Genomic DNA, 20589 nt, shown 5'->3' on the forward strand with positions numbered 1-20589 from the left:
GATACTTCAGCGAGGCTTTTTTGGCACCTGTGCAGGGCCGGTTTTCTTGAATGCAGATAAGAATTTAGTTTTACCTTGTTTTCTCTTGTCAGTAATTAAAGGGGTTTAGAACAAGCACTTTTGGCACAGGAAAAAGATTATTGATATTGGGGTTAAACCCGCAGTTTGTACAGAATAGAAAAGGTGCTGATGGTGTGACACAAATCTGACCTTGTTGGTTAGGAAATCGGTTGCCCGGGACAACAGACAGTTGAGCGGTTTAACTGCCGCAAAAATATTTGACTATTGCATGTAAAGATTGATCAGAATCAGCAATATGATACTGTTTTCATATCTGGGTCACAATGCATTGATCGTGCTAATCTTTATTTAATATAATGTAGTCACACTTTTTTTTGCAGTGGACATTTCAGATATGATGAAATATAAATAATTAATCATATTTACGTTACAGTCACAGACTTGTTTTGCATGTTGGCCAATCTCTTTTTTCCCCAACATATTCACAGGAAATGTAAACCTAAAATGATGAATTCTTCTAAAAACATTGATTTTATAAAAACTGTACATTATTGATAATGTATACTTAAAAATCTCAATCATACACCCACCCACCCCTACTGTGTAATAATTTAAAGGACAGCATGGTTTGTGGAGTGTTTGTGCCCATGTCTCTGTTCACTTGGTTAGACAGCAGTGTCTCTTGCACCTACTTGTCTCTGAGGTAATGTGAGGTCATGTTGCCTCTAGCAGCAGCTCTCCCATGGGCTTGTCTTTTTGTCTCTGTCTGTCTCTCTCACTCTTTCTACATCATTTCTTTGCACACACAAAGATAAGACCCAGGACAGTGTGCTCACCTCTCAAACCAAAACGTTTTCCTAAACGTTGCATTTCTATCAAGTTTCCTTACCTAAAAGCGTACTACTTTAATGTTTTGACTCAGAATGGGAATGCGGGGTGTAAAAACATGAATATAGTCTTTACCGTGCGCTAGCTTAAACATGAGGGTGAGCATTCATGTTGTAAGTAGTGTTTGGTTAGTCATTATCAGATAAAAGACTCGCTCTAATCTTCTCGCACAGGTGCAGGCCGAGAGTCCAGTCAAAACACAGTAAAACACACTCATAGACGTCACACTGACACGGTCTGCCCTTTGCGTAAATGGAGAAAAAATAGCTTTACTTTTTAGCGTCGACTCGCAACACAAATATGATTCAGATGGACACGACTGCTCTCAAATCTCCTTCACGTACCTTTCTGATGAAATTATAGAGATGGAAATGTCAAGGCTATTAGCTCGGTGTGAACGTTAGAATCGTCTGTTCACAGGAAGGTTGCAAAAGTTGTGTTGTTCGAGCCGTGTCGGGTTAGTGTTTTATGTATTTAGCATAAGCAAAATAACTATTCTGTAAACTAAACTAAATAGTTTTACATTTTATCTTTTGGTATATGTTTTTTCCTTTAATTGGTGATCTTTTCGTTGAAAGCTTTTATTTTCAACATGGAAAATTATGTATGAATGCTAGTTTATGTTCGAGGTTTTCTTCACCTCCCTGCTCTGCTCTTTGTACAAAATCAATTGTAAGTTCAGTCACTGGGTCTCGGTAAATGTGTAGCTAAATGGCTTATCAGCATAATCTCTCTTCGTGTTGCAGTTATGTCAAACATGGATTTAAGTGATTTATTGAGTCACTGCGAGGTTATATATTGACCTGGTCCTGGGTCAGTCCCTGAAGCAAAGCTCCTGTAAACATTACACTAACTTAAACGACGGATTGTACATGTAAATTTGTGCCTGCTTCAACATGCTGTTTGACAGATCTTTGTAATGTAAAAATGTTGCCTCAGAAACAAAAAACAAGTAGAAATGGCCCTAATTTTATTAAGTCTGTATAACGGGACTGTTAACATTTCCCTTTTGGGGGGCAAGCGTGTTTTTTTTTTCAGGTCTTATTGAGTTGCACTTTTTTATGTGGCCTTGAAGTTCCCTGGCATCTGTGAGCTACAGATGGAAAACACATTTTTTAAAATGTTTAAAAGCATCTGTCCAAAAATAATTTGAAATCAGTACAAACAATTATAGATACATATTTTTATGTTCTTTGCATATGTAAAACATTTTTTAAATATATTATTTAAACATAAAAAAAAAACATTAGTAGTAACAAGATTTGTACTGTTATCGTATATTATTAGTTAAGCTAAATGTATTGCTTGCTATGCCTTTGACAAATTGCTTATAAATAAGGTGCTTTTTGTAAGATGTTTTCATCTTCAAAGTATTTAACTTTTTGAAGAAATTAATGCGCACACTTCACTCCTGCCTCTCTTTTGCGACTCTCTGCGGCGCTTTGTGATGACACGGTCCACATCTCATCTGGTGTGTGGTTAAGAGGATGTCCCTCTCTCGGCTGATAAGGCCCCCACTGTTTGTGAATTCCTCAGGCTCGATCCAGTCACCCAACGCTGGAATTCAGCACACATCTCTTTGCTCCCCGCTGTGCGTGTAAAACCACAAATGGCATGACGCTGGCGATCATAACGGCTACATTCACCGTAACGTGTTACATACACACATATGTGGGTAAGCATTCAAGTAATTGAATTACACTCGTGCTGGACATGAGTATAGCGGTTAGGTCAGGACTCTGCAGCTGTCTTTGTGTGTCCATACACAATCCCAGCAGCCATCACAAACCAATCCTTCACCATCTTAACACGTAAACACTGCTTTCCTCCTGACAAAATGATTTCGTAATCATTTCTTCTGTATGTGCTGTTATTACTAATTCTGTTTTGCTGTATACAAGCTCAGCTCCAGCCAAGAGAGGACACAATTTTTCACTACTTCTTTTAGTTTCCCTTTTCATTGAAGACTGAGGGGCAAAACAATCTGTTATTTCTCTGTTTTGTGTGTGTGTGTTAGAAGTGTAAGGGACTGCTGTGGCAGTGTGTTTGCTTATCTCTCCATCGTGACACAGGGAACTGCGCTACATTAATACCTGCGATAGGGACTGTCTGCCTCGCACCTCTCTACAATGCAGATAAGCTTCAGCTCTGGAGGATTATCAACAGGGCTTGTGCACACACACACACACACTCTCTCACACACACACACACACACACACTCTCTCTCTCACACACACAAACATGCTTTATTTATTGTTTGGAGGTGCTGCAAGAAGGGAGAGTGTGTAGAAGTGGTGGCGGGAAAAAACACGAGACTGGGGAGAAGATGGTATCAAGCAAAAATTGGCAAACTTTAGAGTATTTTTTCATCTCTCCTGCTGCATACACACTCAAACAAAGATTTGTTCAGGAATACGGGAGTATTTATGCTGTATTTGTCTCGCAGGTTTTCTTTTTACTGGAGTGAAGGGTGGTGACGTATTTTTAAAGTTTGATCATAACAATCTGTTTTGTCTTTTTGATTTAGATCATTATGGCAATTTTTTTTATAAAATAAACTATGTCAAACCTTTGGTCTAGTGGTTGGGGCACATTTATAGTGTGCAACCCAAGATCATGTCTGGCTTATGAAATCCTCACCATTTCTCAATTATTTCCTATCTTCTATTTGCCGTCACATTAATTGTAGAGAGATAAAAGTAAAATGAATTCAAATGAACTGAGGAATCTCGGTTCTGGCGTTTTTTTCCTCAAAACTCACGTGTTTTTGACCATCATCTAGTGGGTGCATTGCCTGAACAACTTTACAAGTAACAATCTTAAGAAAGCCCCATTTATACCATAGGATGTGTTTTATAATATTTTATAATATGCATTCTTATGTTCAAAAACCATTGTAAAGCAATGAAACAGAATAGAAGTAGTTTGAATAGTACAGGCTGTGTTTAAAAATACTTGTGATGCTTGTGGTAGATCGCTATAGCAGCTGTGCTTTGAATGGGTTAATAAATTGTTTTGTGCAAAAGTCGACCATCATCACCTACGTGTTCTCTTCAAGGCTCATGTAGACTCATATTCACAGAACGTCTTATTTTTGTATGGTTGAGTTGACAGCGTAGTTCTTTGTAGCCATTCATACTATGCAGCCATGTCTCCGCTGTAGGTTATTACAGGAACCTTGGTTTTAGTTTGCAGCCGTGTCTTGTGTGCGCAATATGTGTGTGGTATTGATTGTATTGTGGTAGTATGGTGAGGTTCATGGCCGTGGCGTAGTTCGCTGTGCTCCCCTGTGGAGTTCCATCCTGCAAACACAATGCTAGGTGGTAACTCTTCCTCATCCTTACTGCGCTTACAGCAGACACACTGATTAGCCTTTGTGCATGTGTTTGTGCACATTTCATCCACTGTGTGATTCATTTTCAAAACATTCCCATCAAGAACACTCAGAGGAAAAGATGCAATATTTCACGCACACAAATGGAGGCAAACATTTACTCTTGCACACACACACACACACACGCACGCACAAACTCTCACTTTAATTGGGTACGGAGAGGTTAATGATCTTCTCGAGCATAAGCCCTGAGGGTGTGTGTGTGTGTGTGTTTGTTTAAAAGGCAGTTTAAAAGAGCTTGTACATCTAAACATCTAAATATGAGCCGTTAGTACTTTGACATGCTTTCTCAAACACACACACACAGAGGGCCTGTGTAAATGCTCAAAGTTTCTGAGATCACTCTCTTTAGTCTGCTGCATTTGTGTTCATTTGCCATTGTGTGATAATGAGATAATTAAATGTGGCGTCCCTCTTCCTGCTATATTTCATACCCCCTTTCTTGGAGCCGTGGAACAGACTTGGCCTTTGAAATGGATACTCTATCAGTTCCCAGCCCAGATCAGTGGCCCTGCGGCCCCCAGGACTCAAGACGGAGGGGGAAGAGGGCCCTGCGGCTCGACCAATCAAAGCGCAGCCTTCTATAAGAGGTGTTGATGGTAAAGGAGCACTAGCTATCCATCATTCACTGTGATTTTAGGAATAACTTGTCTGTAATGCAATATCAAAGTAAACGAATGCCCTTTTAGAGCGAATGCCATTTTAAAAGATCTAGGGTTGCATTTTAATTTCAGTCATGCAATAAATCATAGAAAGACAAACAGAATAATCACAGTTTTATTCTAAATAAGAGCTCAGGTTTTGAGATATCAAATTATGGGGAAAAAATGCAGGGTGCAATGCGACGCCGATTGATATGCAGCACTTAAATAAAAACCCTAAATTCCTGAGAGTTTTTCAGTTTTAGACACTAGTAATTTACATTTTTATGATATTGTTATGCAATGAACATATCAAGAATTGAATACATCAATGCAGTCATTTTTATCATTGTTCATTTAGAGAGAATTGTCACAATTATTGCAACTTATTTAAAGGCAGTATTTGCGCAGTGGCTTTATTCTTTAAAAAAAAAACATTCAATGCAACATACAGATTCTTCATCCTTTTAAACTGTTAGATCATTTAGATATCACCAACCAGTCAATGTATTCAGATTTTCTGTATTTCTGTATAGGTTTGTGTGTCGTGTCATACAGCATACCGTCTGGATTGGTGGTGTCTTAATTGCACATCCTGTTTACATCCTATTGTGTTTCATTTCAGCACGTAGCACACAAGTGCCATTTTCCCTCCGCCCTGGAGGGATGCACATTTCTTCTATATGTGCATTGTATGGATTTTTCTCTCCTGCTGTACATATAAAGAATTGACACAAAGAGAGCGGGAGAAAAGGGCAGAAGATAAAGATGGAGAAATAATGGCTTCATAGCATCACGGTGACCTGCCGTAGCTGGCCGACATCTTTAAGCGTCTCAAAGCAAAGGTCCTGGGCAGTGCCGGGACAGCTGTAAGGGGAGCTGTTCCCTTGTTAACAGTGGAAGCCTGTAAAGAGAGAGAACAGGGTCCTCTGCCCTGGGCCTGGTTTTATGAGCTGAGAGAATGTACTGCCAGAGCCATGTCTGCTTATCTGGACAAAAAGGAAGCCAGGAAAGAATAAAATAAGGTTTCAGGCTTCGGTTTCACACAAACACAGAGGAAAATTAGCCGTTAAGCAAATTTTTTGGTTACTGCTTTCTCAATCTTTCTCTTTGTTACTCGGTACTTTCTGGTGTTTTCCTCTGGCCATGTTCTCAATCTTCTGGGAATTTTGTGGGAGAAAAACGTAAATAAATGTTTAACAGACCACCAACGTATTGCCCCACCCTTATTAAATATGTGATATTAGGATCTTAAATCAGTTTTCAGCTGCAGTGGGTGTGTTAGGGTGTGTGTGTCTCTTTCTCTCTCTCTTTCTCTCTGTGGAGGGGCTGTGATGGCTTGTTTTCTTATTGCATCATTAGTTGAGGGGGTTGTGTGTTTACCAGGGCAGGCTGAACATTGTGGACATTAATGTGTCCTCCTGTGGTTTATGAGCCATTCAGAACACATGTGCACACACACACACATGTGCAATCGACAGTTCACGTGACCATATACTGTACGGTCGAAATCATTTGCGCACACACGCAGACACACAATTTTATAGCCTCAAACCACATTTTTTTATTTTCAGTATAAAGAGGTGAAACGTCGCATCTTGCTGTCCACAGCTGTGGATATGTAAACTGGCCTCAGAACTTGTGGGGATGTATAAAATTGGCAGAAGGCACTTTTGACTCACAGGGTTCCAAGCTCTGTTGTTGGCACAGTAAACAATTTAACATTATTTAGATGCGTCCCAACGAAAAGCAGCCCGTTGATATGCAACATTTCTGCTCCCTGCTTTTCATTAATATCCACAGATTGGGCGCAGTATTAGCCCATAGCAGCTGCAACAAGATGACAAACACAGTCAGAATGAGCAAATCAAAGACATAATGTTGTTTTTCCCTGCCAAGACCTAGAGAACATCTCCTCTTCTGTTTTTCATCGTCTCTCTCTTTCGCTGGTGATGTAACTGTAAAAGCATCTCGTATTAATTTCTTGGTGTAAATAAATAGTATTTTAGCGTCACAAGGATTAGGCTTCTGTTCTTTTCCTCTTCTGTACATTTGCATCCGGACATTGGAAAAATTGTGCATTTCAGTTGAAGGAGTCTGCTTGGTTATTGCTATACTGATGTTAGATCTGTTTCATAACCTTCCGATATTATCCATTTTAAATAACAAACCTGACCCCAGCCCTGTGGCCAAGGGCGACGGTGAACGCTGTAAACAGTGTCTCTCTTTAAACTGGTTGTTTTAAAAGCGGCTGGGAGGGGGCAGTGTGGGGGGAGTGGGGTGGGGTTGGGTGCACATCACTTTTTATTAGCTTAATAAATCACCTTTGTTGTCAATCAAGGCACAGAGAATAATTGGATATGGTTGAAGCCTTGCGTGATGGATTATAAATCATTCCAGATTAAATTAAAAGATAATGCACAAACTTAATGGTTTGTGTTTTGCAGTCGAAATTGCCTCCAAGCAGTGTTGTTTTCTCGCTTTATTGTGTGCCGTTTTTCTCCCTTTTAAAACACTGCACATTACCCAGCTTTTACCGCTTCGCCTCTGCCGAAACCAAGCAGCTCACCGTGCATGTCTCGTGTGGCGCCGCATCTTTATTTTCTATCTGTCCACGTGCCCGCGTGTTGTTTCTGCGTCTGGTTTTGTTTAGATTATGTGTCTGTTTTCACGTCTGCCCCGCAGCTCGACTGCAGACCTCTCAAACGCAGCGCGAGCAATATTATAGACAATCAGTCCCCTCCCAGCTCATCTACACCCTCTGCCCTGTCTGCTTCCAAATCAGAATAAGGCAAATCTCTTTCTGTTTGCCTTGGCGGCCTGGCTCGATGCTAACAGATTAACCCTGACATCCTCAACAAGCAGGGCTTGCTTCTCAGGTGCCATCCAATGAGAGGAGAAGGAGAGAGAGTGGGAAAAGCCGACCCAATAAAGAGAAGAACAGGCGCGGAGGAGGCAGAGGCAGAGAGGCTATATCCTGCGTATTAGTGCCGCGGCTGCCCTGTCCGTTTACGTGCTGACAGATCCACTATTATCATAATCGGCCAGAGAACATGACGGGACGCTGAAGCAATGATGTCGTTTTATTTACGGGCGAGGCAGCCCCCCTCCTCGCCCAGCACTCACGGGCCACATACCCTGGCGGGCCGGCACGAGCGGGCGAGTAGGTCAAATGACATCTTTTGATCAGAGCTGTCCAAAGAGATCAGAGGAGAGTGGCAGGTAATGGATACCCAGTGACACGCTGAATGGAGAGAGCCAACGACTAGATGACTACATGTCTCCCATTAGGAGCATCTCTTTCTCTCTATCTCCCTCGCATTTTTGCTTTCCAGTTCCACTCTCTCTGTGTCTAACCCCCTCCACTCCCTCTCTATCCCTATTTCAAGGCCTTTAGATTGACGTCTGAACGCGGTACCTAAATCAGTGGACTGCCACCGGCTAACACTCTGCATTATGGGCTGGAAAATGCCTATTATTTCGCTGCCTAACGCATCTGCCAAGTTCAGGGCTCGCGTATGAGACGGAGTGACTTTTGTCGCTTTAAATCAGAGATCTTGTATATTTGCTTTCTCGTTTGTTCGCGTCAGACTGCTTTGTCATATTTACGTCATCTGATGTTTCTTTGTGCCTACACACAAGCGTGTTTATATTGTGCTGCTAATATGTGTTTTGCGTGTGTGTGGTAGCCGAGCCTAGCGAGGCCCTGGGGATCACAGCAAGGCAGATCTGTTCTCTCCCATTACCCAGCAACCCTCTCTAATGGGAGACTGACACACTCCTGTGATTCTGAGTGGGACAGAGGAGGAGGAAGAGATGTGCTATGGGAGGTATTACTGAAAGTAGAAGAGGAACTGCAACTCGCAGAGGAAAACAGAGATTCAGAGGGGGCTGTCTGAGTAAGATACACATGTATACTCATTCAAAGATCATCACCCCTCCCTCTGCCTCTCTTTTGGCCTCTTGGGAGTTCCCTGTGTTTGTATGAGTGTGTGTGTCTGACCTCTGGTTGCCCTGTGCTTTAGGAATGTGACTTCTCCAAGTGCAGGGCGTCTGAATAACAAAGGCAGGCGGGTGGATCGTTCGGTGGAGATCATCGTTTCTCTGTTTTATTATTGTCATGTCGGTTCGAGGACCGTTTGAGACAACAGAGCCAGTGTGATCGTTAACAAACTCTTTTGAATTAGTTTTAATTCAAGTTGTCATAATTGGAAACCATCTGGTACCATGCAGGCTTTTCAGCTAAATTGAAATAGTAAAATATTTATAAAATATCAATATTTGTTTTGACCAAAATATAGTCATTCATAAATGTAAATATATGTAAACATCTCAAACACATGATTATTTGTTCAAGTAAAATTGTAGGCACACACATCCACTCCTCTCTCATAGATTTGATCTACTCTGCACAGGTGGAGTTCATTCGGTGTCTCTTACATACCGGAACACCTGCAGCAGACACAGCTTTCCTTTACAATGTTCACTTTGCATTTGTCCTTTGCTTGGGTTTCGCTGTGATTGTCTAAAATACAGACCGAGAACTTTAGTTGCATGTTGACATAACATGCTTAAAGAAACGGTTCACCCAAAAATGTAAATAATTTTTTACCTAACCTCAAGTTGTTGCAAATCTGTATATATTTCTTGTAGATATTTGGAGGAAAGCTTGTAGCCAAACAGATCTTGGCACCATTGACTAGACTACCATAGAAGGAAATAATGCTTCATAAATGTCTTTGTTCTGTTTAACATAAAAGAAGATCTTTTTAAGAATGTATGGAAGCACTTTGACTACTCGGAGCGAGTAAATGATATTTTGCAAACTGTCCCTTTAAGCTTTATGAGTTGTTGAAAAGGAATGTATAATGCTTGGTTTGAGAACATTGAGGCATTTTTTCAATAGTAAGCTTTTCATCTGATTTTGTCGCTGGAGATTGTGATAAACACGAAATTACTGAAATCAAATGGTGATTTTTCACCATATTGAAAACAGGAAATGTTTTTTCTTCTTTGACAGGATTGATGATTGTTTTTGAAATTGAATAAAGAAGACTTGTTATTCGCCAGCGTGATGACTGGCTGTAAGGTTGGTTTGTCTCAATGTCTGCACGAAGTTATGTTCTTGGTGTGTATCTATATTTATCAGATTTGTCAGAGTGGCGACCTACTGACACAGATTATTTGTCTTTTGGACGTTTGTAGAGGACAAACAGCCAGATGGACAGGTGATAGGGTCTTTGTTGAAATCTTCTGAAGAACATTAGGGGACGTTCTGGGCAGACATTGATGTTCATTAGTGACTGATAGCGTTTTGGAAGAGGTGGGGCGTGTTTTTACTGACGAGAATGTTCGTGTTGTGCTGTTTTAACCTCACAGTTCAACTATCTGAAGGAATAGATCCAAAAAGCACATCTAAGGTTTTTATAAGGTATCTCCGGGGGACGTGGCTCCAAAACGATTTTGTCAACAGAGCGGCTTTTCGGTCAGCATCTGAGAGCTACATAATTGAAGTCGATGATCAAACGATAATTCAGTTCAGCAGTTATTTAAACAATCAGTGATCACTGTGTTCGCTTAAGGGCTCTCGCAGGTTATCGTCTCCTCTGCGTTTTCTTTAGCAAGGGGTTTCTAAATGCCTGCATCAGCACCGAGCCTGTTGTTGAATATAAATCAACTTTTTGTTTGTACGTTATTGTGTTGCACACAGGATCATTTGTATGACTGAGCGCTCATGTGTGTGTACGAGCCTGTCGAATCTTGATGGCGTGTAGGAGTGTTAACTCCAGTGGAGGTGCTATGGCAGCGGGGGGAAGCTCTGTTCTCGAGCGTGGTTACCGGTTGCCGTGCACATGCGAGGGGGGAGAACGGGGGTGTGTAAACATACACACACTGTCAGGGGCTCTCCCGCTGAGTGGCGTGAGCGGGCGATTAGCCGTGCTAGCGTCTGTGTTTACCAGCTCTCTCGCTCAGTTCTGCCAGCGCCGAGGCACCTCCAGCCCTGTTTCTTTTCTCTTTAATCCACACCAGCTCATTCTCTCACTCTCTCTTCCACCATCTCTCATTTTCATTCAGTATTGTAGCAAAACATGCTATTTTTAGCGGATTTGTTTTATTGCTTCTATCCTAAAGGAATATTTTGGGTAGTTTTCAATTTAATGTCTACGTACAGCATCTGTGACAGACAATAATTTGACTCGTCTCTTAGCTTGTAAACACGAACGGTAAATGCGTTTACAGTAATATACTCGCAACGGTAGCCTGGCAGGCATGTGTGCAGCATCCCAAATAAATGTTTCAAATATGCAACGATCAACATTGTTTTGGAAGTCACAGCTGTCCGTAGACTGTAAGATGTAAAAAAAACCCGTTAATATTCTTTTAATGTCATCATAAATAAAAATACGAGATTTTCCTCTGGTTTCCGGGACAATGCAGGGAAATGAAACCTTTATAGCCATGGTAACTATTACTGAGTAGCCGAGCTTTCAATAAACAGAACAGCAATGAATCCATAGGTAGAAGCTTCTCGTTTCTCTCTCACTGTTACACTACTCTGTCCATCCATCTCAATGTGATGTTTGTGGGCAGGGCAAGCTGGCTAGAGTGGTCGTAGTTAGCTCTCTTTTTTCCCGGCTATAGCCTTGGAGCAGGCCCTCCATCAGTCAGTGGTCCTGGTCGATGGGGCGTCTCTCTGGAATCGATGGCATGCCTGTCTGCTCCGACCATCCTTCTCTCTCTGCCTCCTATGTCCATTCGTGCCCTCTCGCCCACCCCTGCGCAGGACACACACACATCTCCTCTAACGCATGCTTGTGTACGTACGCGTCCGGCCTCCCCACCGATTTGTCTGTGCATGTCAAATTGCAATAATTAAGCATTATTGATCCCAGATTCAATTAACTTCATTAACGCGGGTCATGATAGCCGAGGAGAGATGGAGGGGAGGTGAGGAAAGGAGCGAGGGTGGAGGAGGAGAGAAAGGGGAGAAGAGAAGTGGATTGGTGCTATCTCATATTCGCACACAGACAGCCTGTCTGCTTAAGGCTACAAACCATTTTCCTCCTAATGATATCACATTGCAGATAGTGGCATATTAGAGAGAGATACCTCCCATTATAAATGTGGGCTTTAGGGGCTATATATAGCAGCTTTAATTACCAACTACTCACTCTTTCACTCTCTCCAGCCCATCCACACACCCAGAAGTATTGGACTGGGCTGCCGACTCCACTGCTGTCTGTATAAGTGAGGCTGATTGCAAACAAGACCCAGCGCCAGCAGCCGAGCCGTGTCTGCTTGGTTCGCACGTAATAGTTCTATTCATGTATAGGAAGAGAGGTAAAAAGATACGATAACCGAAGGCTCAGAGGGTATTCTTTTTTTAACATATAAATGCTTGAGTTGAAGTTTATCTAACAATACAGACCGTCAACTGTGCCCACTTTCTTTGTCAGTGCATGTGCAGCTTTGGTATTAAACGTTTAAGTTTTGTAAAAAACAAGTCTCATGACTTGTTAAAATTGTGAAATGAAATAGTTTCATTAAATTGAATTATACTAGCAGTACATAGATATTAATACCAGCATTGGCCGCTGAACTCCATCAAATCCTAAAAATAAGGCACCGGTTGCAAGAAAATCCTTTATTCTTTTGTAACAGTATTGTTACGAAGGGTTTTCTCACCCTAAGGGGTTGCTTGCAACGGGGCCCCGGCATACATTTGTAACTTACAGCATGCTTCCTTAAATCGTTTAAGCTTTTATAAAAAAAGAGGCATATTTGCATAGCACGGTTTATTCAGTCTTATTTTAATGAAAGCACTGAAGGATTAGTTTGATCACTTTGATATGTATTAAGGTTTTCACTCTCTGATCATTTTGAAAACTGTATGTGTTCTAATAGCACAGACCCAAGCGGCCCTTGAAGTTTGCAAGGTTACGCTCTCCAATGCCTTAGATAACAGCATTCTCTGCTGGTCGTCTCCCTGGACATCCGAGTGTAAATTAGATCAAGCTTTTCTTCCAGTCTAATGCCAAATCATTGGGAGGTCATTCTCATTTTACCCCCACCCCACCACAGTTGGATCCGAGCATCCTGTTTTCTAATTAAAACAGCACCTGTGTGGTGTGGGTAAGCCTGGACAAGAGCACTGGATTCAGAAGGTCCAGGGATGAAATCTCAATATTGTTCCCAGCCAGATCACACAGACAGAGTACACAGGGGGCTTGGGAACCTGGATCACAGCCAGGACATGCACTGACTGTGTGTGTGTGTGTTGCAGATAGTCGGTTTCTCTCATTAGATCCTGCCTTTGCTTTCTTCTCATCTTTCAGCACATCTATCAGGTTACCTGAGGCTGGGGGGTTACTGTTGATTGTTGTGTTGTCAAGCAGGGCTAATTCTGTGTTCGGTGACTGAAAATGAATTTCGAGCAAAACAAATACACGTACAGAGACATGCACACACGTCTCCCTCGGATTTGCTGTTGGGCGAATTCCTACACAACCGCGATACTTTGTGCCCTATATACAGTGAAGTTCAGGTCAAGGTTACAGTGAGATGAGTCTGAAGTGATGAGCAAAATGTTCACTCTCTCTCTATTTCACTCTCTCGCGCTCTCTTTCTCTCTCACAATTTAACTGTTTCCCCCAACAGCACAGCTATCCTCCTTTTTACTTTAATCACCACCTAATCATTTTGTGTAATTATGTTCAAGGTTGATCTAACATTTTTTTTCATGTAGTGCTTTTACTGGGAGGTAAAAATCTCATGGTATAACTACCACCTTTTTTGCGTGTGTGTGTGTGTTGTTGTAATGACTGTGAGGAGATTTAAAGTCAGGCTATGTATTTATTTGAAGGAACAGGGTTTTTACATTGCTATTTGGCCTTGATGTAAAGCTCGGCTTCTCCTGCTTCCTGAACGAAGGCATTGTTCTCTTAAACAGCTGTCGTTTTGGCTGATTCAGAACAGATGGCTGTGTGTGAGAGTGTGCATGTGAGTTTGTGTGTGCTGCACGATCGCAGTTGGTTGTGATTTGTGTAGGGGGCGACTCGATTTCACAGACTGGCTGTGATGTGTGTAAGAAGATGGATCCTAATAATAATGCTGTAAAAATTTTTACTGTCACATATTGAATGGCCTTTGTTCGAAGACTTATGCAATTTCTTAATTACGTTTTTGTATTTCAGTATGTCAGAATATGAAATGGCTACGGCTTATTTACAGTTACTATTATGTTTCCTTTTTAGTATAATAATAATAGTAATTATGATTATTTAATATGAAATTAATTTAAAATGATGCTGCACATGTAAAGGTATGTATATCAACAACTAAATTAGTTAAGCTTGGAAGCAAAAATAAAGGGGTTGAGGGTTAGGGATCTTGAAAGTTTATTGCGTTGTGTTTTATTTACTTTTATTATTTCAGTTTCTGTTAAGCGTCCACGTTTTGGGGCTAATATTAATAACATTATTTCAGTAGTTGATTCTTTAGAAATAGAAATAATTACTAGAAATAATTTAGAATAAATTCTACACGCTGTGTGTTTAAGTTGTTTGATAAGTTTGACGTCTGGGGTATTTAGACATGATAGAATGTGTTCGGAGAAAACCAGTGTGTCCAATAGAGTGTCTTCCCTCTCTGATGTTTACATACCTGGTCAAAAGAGAGATTAACAAATGCAGTTAGGAATGCATGGAATTATTTCAGTGTATTACATTGCTCTCTCACACACACTCTCACTCCCTTGTTCTGTTTTCATCCTGTAGAACAACTTTTAAAGAATACATTTGTTTCTTATTTCATCATGCTGCTTTGTGTATAACATGACCATTTCTTTTCGTAAGCAGCAGCATTCTCCAGGCTAAACTGTAAATAATAACTTTATTATTGCCACCTCCAGAATGTGCTTCATTAATTTCAAATTTAGTTTTAATTTCAAGCTGTTGCCCCTTGAGAAGAATAAGGTGGCAACTTCGGTTTGAAGAATCATTTTTTCTGTTCTTTACCTCCCTCCCCACCATTCTGTCTTTTCAGAACAAAGAAAGGGAGGAATATAACTTAATTCCATGTGGTAATGTAATGCAATAGCAAAGTCGAGAAGGAATTACTGCAGCAGTTTATGATATGGAAAAAAAACGTCTGACTGATTGTTTTGTTTGTCAGTGCTGGAGGAAAACACTGATGCCTGACATTTCTATCAGCTGTCTATCCACTATGCAAGGCATTGTGGGAATGCAATGTGTCAAATCTTCATAATTGGACACTATGATAACATGTCTTTCTCTTCTCTTTTTTTACCTGCAGCATATGTGCCAGATGAGCTGAAGGAGGCTGCCTTACTAGATGAGGATGTCGAGGGTGAGGATTCAGCTGTGGAGGAGGAACCTGCCATGAAGTATGTGTGCCAGGACAAGGACTTACTCCTTAAAGACAGGCCTGGCTTCCACGACTCTCCACCTGCTGATTTCTCCAGCCATGAAATGGACAGTGAGTCGCACCTGAGTGAGTCCAGTGACCGCATGTCAGACTTCGAGACTGCCTCTGTAAAGAATGAAGAGGACATCTCAGCCAAGGAGCCTCTCACTTCACTTTCCTCAACTTCATCGATGATGATGACAACAACAACCACGCCAAGCGGTGAGGAGATTGCACCATTAGGCCCCGACAGCCTAGAGCAGATGAAAGCTATCTACACAAGCTTCCTGACCAACTCCTATTGGTCATCGCTGAACTTGAATGCCCCCCAGCAGCCAGCTGAAAAGCCCCCACGTAGTCACAGTAGTAGCAGCAGCAGTAGTAGCAGCAGCAGTAGCTGTGGTAGTGGTGGTTACGACTGGCACCAGACAGCTGTGGCTAAGACCTTGCAGAATGCTTCACAGAACCAGAGCAGACTGCTGCATCCAGCATCCGAGCCAAACCTCTTCAGTACTGTGCAGCTTTACCGACAGAGCACCAAACTCTACGGCTCCATCTTCACTGGGGCAAGCAAGTTTCGTTGCAAGGACTGCAGTGCTGCTTATGACACTCTTGTTGAACTTACTGTACACATGAACGAGATGGGCCACTACAGAGATGACAACCATGAGAAAGACAGTGAAGGTACAAGGCGCTGGTCAAAGCCCCGCAAACGTTCCCTATTGGAGATGGAGGGGAAAGAGGATGCACAGAAAGTTCTTAAGTGCATGTACTGTGGCCATTCCTTTGAGTCGCTGCAGGACCTTAGTGTTCACATGATCAAGACGAAACACTACCAGAAAGTGCCTCTTAAGGAACCTGTTACACCTGTGGCAGCCAAGATTATATCATCAGCTCGTAAAAGAGCCCCTATTGAGCTAGAACTCCCCAGCTCACCAGACTCCAATGGTGGTACACCCAAGCCCTCTTTATCTGACGCCAATGACCTCCTGGCGAAGACCCCCAATCCCTACATCACACCCAACAATCGGTATGGACACCAGAACGGTGCTAGCTACGCGTGGCAATTTGAATCACGGAAATCCCAAATACTGAAGTGTATGGAGTGTGGAAGCTCGCACGACACACTGCAGGAGCTTACAGCTCATATGATGGTCACAGGACACTTCATCAAGGTCACTAACTCCGCGATCAAGAAAGGCAAACCTATAATGGAATCTATGTCCGCAACAGCTCTAATCACCATGTCTGCCAATGATGAGAAAGTACAGTCTGTACCACTGGCTGCCACGGCATTCTCCCCACCTCCTCCTGCTAGTATTTCCCCTGCAATCACGCCCATGGAGATAAAAAAGGAGGAGAAGGAAGTTGAATGTACCAAGGAGTCAACCAATTGTAAAGACAAGAAATCAACAGAAAGTGAAAGTGAAGAGAAGTTTGAAGTTTCATCCAAATATCCGTACTTGACAGAGGAAGATCTTGAAGAAAGTCCCAAAGGGGGGTTTGACATTTTGAAGTCTCTTGAGAATACAGTAACATCTGCCATCAACAAAGCACAGAATGGCACACCCAGCTGGGGTGGCTACCCCAGTATTCACGCTGCCTACCAGCTTCCAAACATCATGAAACTTTCTCTTCGTAACTCTGGGAAAAGTTCACCTCTGAAATATATGTTTTCTGGAGAAGAGATCCTATCTCCTACCAAAAACCAACCGCTGATCTCTCCGCCTAGTTGCCAAACGTCCCCTTTGCCCAAAAACAACTTTCATGCCATGGAAGAGCTTGTCAAAAAAGTGACAGAAAAAGTGGCCAAAGTAGAGGAAAAGATGAGAGATCCTGGAACTAGGTCTTCCCCTCTTAGACGGACCACACCCTCTCCTTGCAGTAGCGATGCAGGGGAATCTGCCAGAGGGGAGTCCCCTAAAGAAAGGAGAGGGGCCAAAACTCCTGAGACCAATGGTGGGGGAAACACCCATAAAGACTCGAATGGTGAAGCTCTAACTAAAGAGTCTGTGGAAAATGGCACCGACCACGCTATCAAAACTCCTGTTTCTACCTTATGCAGCAGCACTGCTATTATAACAGATCACCCTCCTGAGCAGCCATTTGTTAACCCTTTAAGTGCGCTTCAGTCTGTCATGAATGTTCACCTTGGCAAAGCAGCCAAACCTGCCCTGCCATCCCTTGACCCCATGAGCATGCTCTTCAAAATGAGCAACAGCTTGGCAGAGAAGGCAGCAGTAGCTGCTTCCACTCCTTCTCACACCAAAAAAACAAATGAGCACTTGGATCGTTACTTCTACCACATCAACAATGACCAGCCTATTGATCTGACCAAAGGCAAGAATGAAAAGAGCACCTCCCTGGGATCTGCTGCCCTGTCCTCCTCCACCTCTACTCCCACCTCAATTTCACCTGCATCAACCATCACCATGGCCAAAACCTCTTCTGCTGTGGCTTCCTTCATGTCCAACTCACCTCTGCGTGAGAATGCCCTGTCTGACATCTCTGATATGCTACGTAACCTCACAGAAAGCCACACATCCAAGTCCTCCACGCCGACAAGTCTGTCAGAGCGTTCGGATATAGACGGGTCGACAACTGAGGAATTTGAGGAGATTTCTCCTGCTCAGAAACGAAAGGGCCGGCAATCCAACTGGAACCCTCAGCATCTACTCATCCTGCAAGCACAGTTTGCTTCCAGTTTGCGTCAAACGGGTGATGGCAAATACATTATGTCAGATCTCAGTCCACAGGAGCGCATGCATATTTCCCGCTTTACTGGCCTTTCAATGACCACCATCAGCCACTGGCTGGCCAACGTGAAATACCAACTGAGGCGGACAGGTGGCACAAAGTTTTTAAAAAATCTTGATTCTGGCCACCCTGTCTTCTTCTGCAGTGACTGTGCATCTCAGATCCGTTCGCCCTCTACCTACGTCAGCCATCTCGAGTCACATCTGGGCTTCCGGCTCAGAGACCTGGCTAAGTTATCTGGAGAGCAGCTTGTTAACCAGATCTCACGTCACAGCAAGGGTTTCTCTGAGAAACTGCTCTCATCCCAAGCGCATTCTTTGGCCCATTCAATCCCAAACCCCAGCCCTCACTCACTCTCCCCATCCCCTTCCCCAGATGAGGAGTCAAGTGGCACCTCTTATCAGTGTAAACTGTGTAATCGGACTTTTGCCAGCAAGCATGCTGTCAAGCTCCATCTGAGTAAGACCCATGGCAAATCCCCTGAGGACCATCTTATGTATGTTTCAGAACTTGAGAAACCTTAGCAATGGCCAAGGAGAAAAACTCTGTGTCTCGTCTCCCTATCTCTGTCCTTTTTTCAAGCCTGACTAACATTTCTTAAGGAGAAAAGAATTCAAAGAACTTCAAGTAACTAACGAAGGACTAACTGCACATAGATGCCAGAAAACTACTGTTTAGTTTTGGCACATCATTTAGAGTTTCCCTGCTGGGAACACTCATTCAACCTTAGAGACATTAACTTTCTGCATTTTTAGTTGAAAATGGAAAACCGAGAAAAACAAATGATAATTTTCTAACTGTGCAGTGTTGAGTGAAGAGGTGCTTTTGTCACTGGTAAAATATGAAGGTAAATAAAAAAATCCCTAAAATGAAGTTGTAAGTATTTGAAAGTTGTGTAAATTGGATTTTTTTGGCATCGTTCAGATGCAGTAAGCTGCATGCTTTAATGAAATGGTTTAGTTCAATATTTGATAACTAAATCTGGGCTTTTCTTTATCTCTCTTTCCTTCTTTCTTATTTTTTTCTGTTTTTATGTGACATAAGTATGCTGGTGTCAGCATAAAAATTTAACCCTCTGAGTACGTCAAAATAATTCTATATTTACCACCTACAGAAAAGTAAGGAAAAAATACATAAAAAGAGAGAAATTAGAGATTGGAAATTGCCAAGTTCATATGTATTTGAGCAGGCAAGTTCTAAAAGAATTGCATTGTCATAACAGATCACCCCATATACACGGACAGCTTGCAGTGCAGAAATATATGTGAATTCAAAATAGCAGTCTTTTAGTTTGCTCAAATCAGGGCCTTTATGAATTCAGGTCGGTGTAAAAATATGTACATAAAAACATAAACTAATTTCTGTCTAAATTATGCATCATTTTATATTTTTTAATTTAAGATGAGTATGACTATCTACTGGTGCACAATATATGAAGACATTAATGAAATTGTTTTGCACAATAGTTTTATAAATATGTTATTTAATCAGAAGATATGAAAACGAGAGGGAAAATCATGAAAAGAACACCCTAAAGTTTTATTTCCACCTCGTGCTCAAAGGGTTAAACTTCTTGTACAAGACAGTACTTGTTCCATCATTTCACTTAAATGGTTGTATAAAAAGATGCTACTTTATAATGTAAGGAGGAAATCTACAATGTAACCTTTTATTTATAAACACTCTTGGTTGTTGTTTCATATTGTAGAATGCCTTTTGATTGGTAACTTACATTTTGTTGTTCTGTCTAATTATTCCTCCATAAAACCACACTGCAGCTTCATCATTTTTGGGGCTATGAAAGGTAACCATGGTTACCTTACCTCCAATTGATAGTTCTGCTACATTTTGGCAGTTCATTTACTGAAGTAACTGACAGCTGCCAGTGAATGGAAATCTTATGTGTAAAATATTGGCATGTTAACAGCACAGGCACTGTTATGCATTCTGTGCCGTGTTTCCTTTTTGTTGTTGTTGACAATGAAGCACTCATTATATGACTTCATATAACCTTTTTTCTACTGCAGCATTAAATTGAAATTGTTTTGGGTTTTTTTGCAATAACTTGATGTGTCATGGCTCACAAGTCTGTCGGGCGCCGGGGGATAAAATGAGGGATTAAAGCAAACTGCTGTCAGTTAAATAGCAGACCACAAGAGTGTGAAGAGAGTGGTCAGGTGGTCTGACCCTAACTCCACACAACACTGAGAGGAATGACACTGTGTGTGTTCTTGGTCTCTCAAACAGGAAGTGTTTTCCTGTGATGCCGCAGACTTCATTGGCGTTATATATTTTATATTTTGTGAAGATCTATCCCATCACTCCTCTCATCTAATTCCGTGCTTGGTGACACATCGACTCGCAACGTCTCCTAATATGGTTTAACTAGGGAACCATCAGGCAGCTTGAAGAGCGATGTGCCTTTCGCTCTCTACAATGGAATGTAGCAGATAATTGCTCTGG

General features: G+C 41.9%; 1 protein-coding gene across 1 annotated transcript in view; it reads left to right on the forward strand.

Annotated features, from left to right (window-relative positions):
• tshz3b (teashirt zinc finger homeobox 3b) overlaps positions 1 to 20185 on the forward strand; it is a 32567-nt gene extending 12382 nt beyond the window's left edge. The window contains exon 3 of the mRNA XM_079455061.1: positions 15259 to 20185. Coding sequence (XP_079311187.1) covers positions 15259 to 18650 — 3392 coding nt within the window. The 3' untranslated portion in view covers positions 18651 to 20185. The remainder of the gene's footprint in view (positions 1 to 15258) is intronic.
• The last annotated feature ends 404 nt before the right edge of the window (positions 20186 to 20589 follow it).

This window comes from Barbatula barbatula (genome assembly GCF_947034865.1).
Source record: "Barbatula barbatula genome assembly, chromosome: 1".
In the NCBI taxonomy this organism is placed as follows: domain Eukaryota; kingdom Metazoa; phylum Chordata; class Actinopteri; order Cypriniformes; family Nemacheilidae; genus Barbatula; species Barbatula barbatula.